Source organism: Ceraceosorus guamensis (assembly GCF_003144195.1).
Source record: "Ceraceosorus guamensis strain MCA 4658 unplaced genomic scaffold IE81scaffold_95, whole genome shotgun sequence".
NCBI classification, from domain to species: domain Eukaryota; kingdom Fungi; phylum Basidiomycota; class Exobasidiomycetes; order Ceraceosorales; family Ceraceosoraceae; genus Ceraceosorus; species Ceraceosorus guamensis.
This window is the reverse complement of record NW_020290090.1, coordinates 1-7,475: the sequence shown is the minus strand read 5'-3', so window position 1 is coordinate 7,475 and position 7,475 is coordinate 1. Positions and strand designations below refer to the sequence as shown.

The following is a 7,475-nucleotide window of genomic DNA, read 5'->3' as shown; positions in this document are numbered from 1 at the left end:
GGGGGGGGGGAGTGACAACATAGCCGTCGCATCGCTTCTCGTACGAATTACATGATGGTATTTGCCCCCGTGCAGCACAGCCAAGGGAATCAAGAATGGGTTTTGGAATTTGGGAAGATCTAAAAAGGGGCGAAGTGGAGCGAGGACCGCATCTCCTTAGAAAGCGCTATCTCCTCTTTGTCCTTTTGGACTTCTTGTCTCCACCATTGTCTTCTCTCCTCTTCTTGCCACCGTTGCTGCGCTGCTCTTTTCCAGGGTACGACGAAGAAGCGGGCGCAGGCGCGCCCTTGACGCTGACGATCGTCTGCGCCTTACCGCTTCTTCCCTGCTCCGTCGTGCTCGCGCTCGCACTCGTCCCGAGCGCAACGGCGCGTTGAACTTGAGCTTCCGCATCCGTCCAATCGCGCCCCTCTTTATCAATGGCGTACTTTTCCAACGCTCGGGGTAGCGCCTGCTTGGCTGCAAATTCCTTGCGATCCAGAGCGCTCTGCGCAGGTTCCTCCTCCTCCTCCTCCTCCTCCTCCTCCTCCTCCTCCTCCTCTCCCTCATCATCGTCGCCCGTCTGATCGCCATCCTCGAGGTCCTGCTGCACATCCCGTCGCAGAGGTTCAAACGCCCCATTGGCGCCCTTTCCACTCTGCAATGCTCTCAGTCCCATCTTTCTGGCCACCTCATGCTCCTCCACCATCTTGACAGAGCCCAGCATCTTCCTGACAGCCTTGAGCATCAAAGCGTTCGTCTGATTCTTCATCAATCCAATCTCGCTCTGAAGCTCCTCCAGGTCCTTTTTCTGCAGCGCCACGGCCAAGAGCAAGCTGCTCTGCAGCGCTCCCAATTCCAACATCTTCGTCTCCATTCGCGTCGTCGTCTCTTCTCCTTTCGGCCCCTCTTCGCTCCCAATGCCTTCCGCAACGGCCTGCAACCTGCGCGTAAAGTAGAGCGAGGCGAGAGCGGGCAAGAGGTCCAGAACGGTGGGCAGTTCGATCATCGAATTGCTGTACGCCTCTAGCCTCTTGATATCAAAGGGCGAGAAATGCACTCGAAGCTCTTGCAGGGTGAGTCGCTCCGCTTTCGAGTCGTTCGACGCGCTGCTAGCCGCTTCCAAAACAGCCAACGCCGGTACGCAATCCAGCACCCTGAAACGTCCAGCCAAGAGGCTGATGAAACGTCGAACAAAGTCGCTAGCAAAAGCGCTGAGCCATTCCGGTCCTTGTTCCTGCTGCACTTGGCCCTCTTGCTGCTGCTGCACCTCCAAGCCGCGCAGCATCAACGTCGAATGTTCCCCCGTCAATTCCGACGCTTGTTGGCGCACATAGAGCGGAACGTAACCCAGCCTCTTCCAGAATCTAAACAGCGCAGGCGTGTGGCCAAAAGAAACGCCGATCCAGTCCAACCTTTCCGGTCTTCTCTCTTCCAGCCTTTCCAGGAGCGCAGGCATGCGGTGCGCATCCCTGATCGATATCGACGCGTCCTTTGCGCGCAGAAGCGCATCATCGCGAACCTTTTCGAACGTCTCTTCCTCTCGTGCTTGCGCGCTCGCATTCGCTTGCCTCCTAGCCAGCGCATCCGCATCCAGCAGTCCGCCCTTGTAAAATTCTCGCAGCAGCTCGACAGCTCGCGTGCCGTAGCCTGCCCCGGCATGTTCGGGGTGCACCGCAATCCGTACGATCCTAGCTCCCGATAGCCTCGCAAATTCGTCATCTTGGTATTGCTGCGCGATCAACCAAGGAATCAGATCTCCCGCTTCCCTCTGTCCCCTAGCCAAGCTCCTCATGATGATCTCGTTGGAAATGTTTCCCTCGAGCGCAACCTGCATCACAGCCAGCGGTTCGGGCAATTGCTGCTGCTGCGTCTTGTCCGACGGACCGAGTAGCACGAACAAACGATGTGCAGGAGCGTCCGACATGAGTTGCAAGTCGTTGGGGCTGTTCTTGTAGTGCGCAGCGACGTAGAGCGCCATGATGCGCTGCAAAAAGACTTCGGAAGCCGCGTGATAAGAAAAAAGGGCGTCCCTATTGACTCCATAGAGCTGGCACGACGAAGGATGAGGCGAGCTATGAGCGCTCAGAGGCGTCAAAGATGCGTCTAGACAAAGCAGCTCGTGCAGCCATCTCTCCACCGCATCGCCACCAGCGTACCGAATGGGTTCGTTTAGCTGCACCTCTTTCAGCGATCGAATCGTCGACATGCCGGCAGCTCCTTCAGCGCTCAAAGCTTTGCCCGTGATTCTGGAAGATGCATCTTTGGAGCTGTTGCGAACCAGTGCGGCCGCATCAGTATCTTGATCTTGGTGCGCATTCCCACCGCCTCGTAATTGCTGCAATAGCTTCAAGCTCAGGCTCCTGCCCGTTCCTTCGTAGCCGTTGATAGTGCTAGAAAGAAAGACGAGGTACGGGCCTAGCAGGCGTCTGAGGACCGGTAGAGGAATAGCAGCCGCCTCATCAACCACCACCAATTCCGCCTGTCCGAGCGTATTGTCGTCGTTGGGATCGATGTACTGAATAGTCTGCCTATGATTCTTGAAGATATTGACGCGAACGACGTGATCCTTGAACTCCTTCACTCCCTTTTGTACGGACCAATCCGACACTTCTTCGTAGCCCAACGCTGCCAAGCCCTTGAAGAGGAATTCAAACAGCGTCCTGAGATTGGATGGAGCTGGCGAGGTGACAAAGATGTTAGAGTAGCCGTGCACCACCGCAGCCGCTATGCACAAGCCCAGAGCGGCCGATTTGCCGCGTCCTCTACCAGCGGTCAATGCGACGGTTGTGGAGAGCTTTGAGCTGCTCAAAATGTCCAGAATGGTCAAGACGACTTTTGCCTGTGATGGTGCATGGGCGTGGGCGTGGGCGTGGGCCGGGGTGAGTTGAGTCGCGCTTCAACTGCGCACTGCAGCCGCTCGCCACACGCTCACCTGATCTCGCGTCTTGCAATGCCGAACCACATCTCCAACAACAGGCGTGCTCTTGGTCTCCGCCTTGATCCACTCGAGCTCCTGCTCCGATTTGCTCTTGTGCGCACCAGGTGCGGTTGAGGAAGCTTCGATGGAAATGTCTTTCCCTCTGGACACTGGCAAGACGTTGAGCTCGTCATCCAAGAACAGAGCCCTGTTGCAAGCTGCTAGGGAGAGCAAAAAGCGCTCATTGAAGCGAGCTACGGGCTCGGCCGAATCGAAGGAGGAGCGATAGGATTTGTGCACATCCTGTCATGGGGAGCGAGAAGTGGGTGAGCATGAGTCACACGCTGCCCGCCCACGCACCCACGCCCACTCACCATGGCGGCCCCATACAGCTGTCTCAGACTGGTCATCGTCTTGAGCATGAGCACCACTACGCCTCCGCCTTCGACCGTCTCTATGGTCCTAGCGAGGATGTTGGGCGTGACAGCTTCAAAGTCCTGCAAGACGAGCATTCCAAAAGTGTTTCCCAAAATCTTTTCCGTCTCCTTGTAGTAGCAGTAACGTATCTCTGTCACTCCGATGAACAATTCGAAGGGCGTCATGCTGTTCGCATCCTTGTCCCTGATACCCCTCTGAATGTCCCGCTTGATCTTGGCCTCCCGCTTCTTGCGATGCGTGGTGAAGCCCAAGTCGGACTTGTAGCACCACAACACCGATGGACGCGCAGTGGTGCGCGATTGAGAGAGCAGGAAATGCAGATTGACGATTTGATCGCGCGAATGATCTCCCACGAGCACGATGAAGGATCGGTGAGAGGTGTGGATGCCGGATCGGATCAGCGCCGCTATTCGCGGATCCAATTGCTTCCTCATCCTGAGGCGATCAGTGTGTGAGCGTGTGAGCGCCTTGCGAGTCGGAGTCAGAGTCAGAGTCAGAGTCAGAGTCAGAGTCAGAGTCAGAGTCAGAGCAAGTGCGGCAATCCTAGACTCGTGGATGTGGTGACTGACTGCATGTCGTTGGGAGCTTGTGTGAAGCCAAGGATGAATGGGGCGACTCGAGGTGTGGTGCACAGCTTGCGCTGCAAGGAAAGTCAAGAGTGTGAGTGTGAGTCCAGAGCGCGTGCAGTCGCAGTAGACCCTCTTTCAAATTCTGCAGAACCCAAAAACTTGAAATTTCTACATCACGTGCGTGCATTCAGCAGTCTGGATTGCTCTCGCACGACACGAGAAGATGCAGCGCGGACGGAACATGTAAATCAAAATACAGGGCGCAGGCACATAGGCCTCCACCAAAATTCTGATGACCATTGCACGTGACTTTAAAAAGTTGAATTGATGCAGCGGACTCATCAAGATTTGACTCAAGACGTGACTCAAATGTGTGGCTGCGACTTCACTTAGACTTGCACGACAAGGAGGGAGGGTGAGGTGTCGTGTGTCCTGCAATCGTGAATCTTGAATGCGGTGATGCACCACCAGCATCGTGTGTTGTATCTGTGCTCTCGCTCTCACCTCACCTCCCCTCACCTCGCTCTACATCACTCACGCACCGCACACCCCACATCCCACATCCCACATCCCACATCCCACATCCCACACCCCACGTCGCCTCAGCATGCCAGTCGACACGACCTACTACGACCTTCTAGGCGTCTCCCCATCCGCAACCCCAAGCGAGCTCAAAAGCGCTTACAAGAAGCTCTCCCTCACCCATCATCCCGACAAGAATCCCGATGATCCCATCGGCGCATCTGCTCGATTTCAAGAAATTTCTCAAGCTTACGAGACGTTGAGCGATGAGGGTAGCAGGGAGATGTATGATCGCTTTGGATTGGATGGACTGGCAGGAGGGAGCAGCGGTGCCGGTGCGCAGGGGTATGGCATGGACGGTATGGACATGGATGACATCTTTGGTGAGTTGGCTCCGGGGCTCCCAGATGCACAATGAGAAAAGGGGGAAACATATGTTAATCACTTCGACTGGCTCTTGCCGCATGCGCATGCGCACGTGCATGTCCACAGCGTCCATGTTTGGTGGCGGTATGGGCATGGGCATGGGCAGCGGCGGTGGTGGCCCCCCACCGCATCGTCGACCTCAAAAGGGAGAGTCGAGCAGCATCCCGTATTCCGTCACGCTAGAAGATCTGTACAGGGGCAGGGTAGCGCATTTCAACCTTCAGCGCAACATTCTCTGTGCGGCGTGCAGCGCAAGCGGAGCTCGTCCAGGCGCGCAACGAAGCACGTGCGCAAAATGTTCGGGCAAGGGCAAAGTGCAGAAGTTGAGGAGCGTGGGTGGAGGAATGGTGGCGCAGAGCTGGGGAGAGTGCGATGCCTGCAGTGGTGAGGGTAGAAAGACGAGGGAAAAGGACAGGTGTAGAAAGTGCAAGGGGGAGAAGGTGGTCAAGGAGAAGAAAAAGTTGGATCTGATCATCGAAAGGGGAATGCATCATGGACAGCGAATCGTGTTCAAAGGCGAGAATGACCAGATTGTGAGTTTTTGCGCGCGCGCGCACGAGAGAGTGAGAGAGAAAGAGAGAGATTTGCGACGGGGATGCTCTTCACACGTGCTGATCCTATCGCTGCCCTTCACGCCGCGCCCGCCGAATATCAGCCTGGCGTACCAGAAGCGGGCGATCTGATCTTCACGCTCCAACTGCAGCCTCACACCTCGTTCGAGATTCGCGGTCTAGACCTGCACACAAAGTGTCACATCACCCTCTCCGAATCGCTGTTAGGCTTCGAGCGCACCATCTTGACGCATCTAGACGGTCGACATTTGAAATGGAAGAGCAAGAGCGGGAAGATTGTCAGACCGGGCGAAACGCAGAGGGTGGTGGGAGAAGGTATGATGAGAGAGGGAGATAGAGGAGAGAGGGGAGATTTGTACATTACTGTGCGTATCCGCGCGCGCGCGCCCCCTCTTGAGCAGCAACGCGATTGCGCTAGCTGGCTGGCTGATACCTGTCCATGCCTCGTGGCCGCTCTCGCACAGTGGGAGGTGGACTTTCCGCCAGACGATTTCTTGTCCGATATAGACGGCTTGGTGCGTTGGCCATCCTGCGCCGATTCCCCACTTTTTCAAGCTCGCGCTTTGTTCCAGGCAGGCTCATCTTTGTACCGTTGCCTCTTTGCAGAAATTGGCTCACCTATTGCCTGCTAAACGGCCCGATCCGATCAGCGATACCTCTGCGCTAGTGGAACACATCGAGCTGGAAAAGGCGTCGTTGGAAGAGGTGCGTCGGACATTTTCTCTTGCCTATCTTGTCCAATCTTTCGCCCTTCTTGGCACATTGTTGACCCCCTGGACTCGTATCATCCCTCGCGCAGTTTGGAAGAAACGAGGTGCCGGGGCAAGAAGAGGATTGGGAGGATGAGGAAGCGGACGGTGCACCTGGAGGTGCTCAGTGCGCTCATCAATAGACATTCAGAAGCAAGAGGCTTACACGCAAAAGAGTTGGTGGGCCTTTGTACATCCCCGCAAGCATCGCCTCGAATCATAGATGTCACACGTCACATTTTGCACATTCACGTTGCGCGCAATACGACCAACCTCTCAGTCGCTTAAATGCAAGGGAGTATATGTGTGAAGCTGCGCAGTATAGCTCTTCGTCCAACCACTCGATTAACCGTTGAAGGGCGCACGTACGACTTCGAGGCCACAGCTCGATTGAGCGAGAAACCATGAGAAGACATTTCAAAAGCACTGGGAAAAAAAAAAAAAAAAAAAAAAAAAAAAAAAAAAAAAAAAAAAAAAAAAAAAAAAAAAAAATTGAGCGAGACAAAAGCAGCTTGCTAGGATCTCGGCCTGGCGCAGATCGATGGCGAAGGTTTACATTGTTGTCGGCTCATTGCGCTCCTTTTGGCTGATCGATTCTGGATCGAACAGAAATGGAATGCTCTGCACGGTACAGGCTTGCGTGAGGGTAGGCAATGCAATGAATAGTAGGAAACATCTCCAAGTTGAAAGAGTGAGACTGGACGGATGAAGATCCATACAGCCAGTAGTCGTGTCGTTAGAAAGGGACTGGTGCGGACGACGAGCAGGAGGCAGAGTGTGAAATTTGAGCAAGAGGCTCGTAGGTCTTTCTTTACCCTCTTGTCTTGCCACTCCCTGACGACACTCGTTGTAATGGAGCAGCGCATCCTTCGTGAAATCTTTCCCGACTGACCGTTCCGTTTATCATCATTTCTCTGTTCTCCGAAACACCGTCTCCTCGGAATCTCTTGTCTTCCAAGCGCTTCTATCATCTCCTCCTTCTCCTCTTCCCTTTCCTTCCATCGGCCCTGCTCCCATCTTGTCCTCCATCGTGAGTGGTGCGTGGCTACGAAAGCACGGTCAAGCGCTTCGTACGTGCTTGTAGCGGTGGCATTCAGGATGACAGTGATGGTCTGATCAGCCCCTCAACACCCGCCTGTACAAAGTTCTTGGTAGATCATTTCATCCTCGGCGCACCAAATGCTTCGAAAGGAGACATTCATGATGCCAAGTTGCAAGCATGACGAGGTACGGCACGCCCACAGCACAAACCGAAGGGCAAAAGCAAAAGCAGATCGGATCGGATTTCGGGGAGGGGGGG

At 55.0% G+C, this 7,475-nt stretch overlaps 2 protein-coding genes across 2 annotated transcripts; one reads left to right on the top strand and one right to left on the bottom strand.

Annotated features, from left to right (window-relative positions):
- Window positions 1-8: 8 nt before the first annotated feature.
- On the bottom strand, window positions 9-3,989 carry IE81DRAFT_317499 (DUF699-domain-containing protein). The gene is made up of 3 exons (XM_025512584.1): window positions 3,274-3,989; window positions 2,915-3,202; window positions 9-2,821 (listed from the first exon to the last, which is right to left on the bottom strand). Exons 1-3 carry the CDS (start codon window positions 3,769-3,771, stop codon window positions 167-169), a joined length of 3,441 nt encoding a protein of 1,146 aa, XP_025366931.1. The 5' UTR covers window positions 3,772-3,989; the 3' UTR covers window positions 9-166.
- A 524-nt stretch (window positions 3,990-4,513) lies between these two features.
- IE81DRAFT_294341 (DnaJ-domain-containing protein) lies at window positions 4,514-6,058 on the top strand (the record flags this gene model as incomplete). The annotated part of the gene is made up of 4 exons (XM_025512051.1): window positions 4,514-4,811; window positions 4,921-5,387; window positions 5,510-5,791; window positions 5,891-6,058. The coding sequence occupies 4 exons, from the start codon at window positions 4,514-4,516 to the stop codon at window positions 6,056-6,058; spliced, it is 1,215 nt and encodes a 404-aa protein (XP_025366930.1).
- Between the last annotated feature and the right edge of the window lie 1,417 nt (window positions 6,059-7,475).

What these genes read in the sequence shown, in the direction of transcription:
- IE81DRAFT_317499 (XM_025512584.1), bottom strand. Translation starts at nt 3,771, where the DNA reads ATGAGGAAGCAATTGGATCCGCGAATAGCGGCGCTGATCCGATCCGGC. An exon ending in AGCTGTATGGGGCCGCCATG is followed by an intron (nt 3,203 to 3,273) that starts GTGAGTGGGCGT and finishes TCCCCATGACAG; the next exon opens with GATGTGCACAAATCCTATCG. An exon ending in ATTGCAAGACGCGAGATCAG is followed by an intron (nt 2,822 to 2,914) that starts GTGAGCGTGTGG and finishes GCACCATCACAG; the next exon opens with GCAAAAGTCGTCTTGACCAT.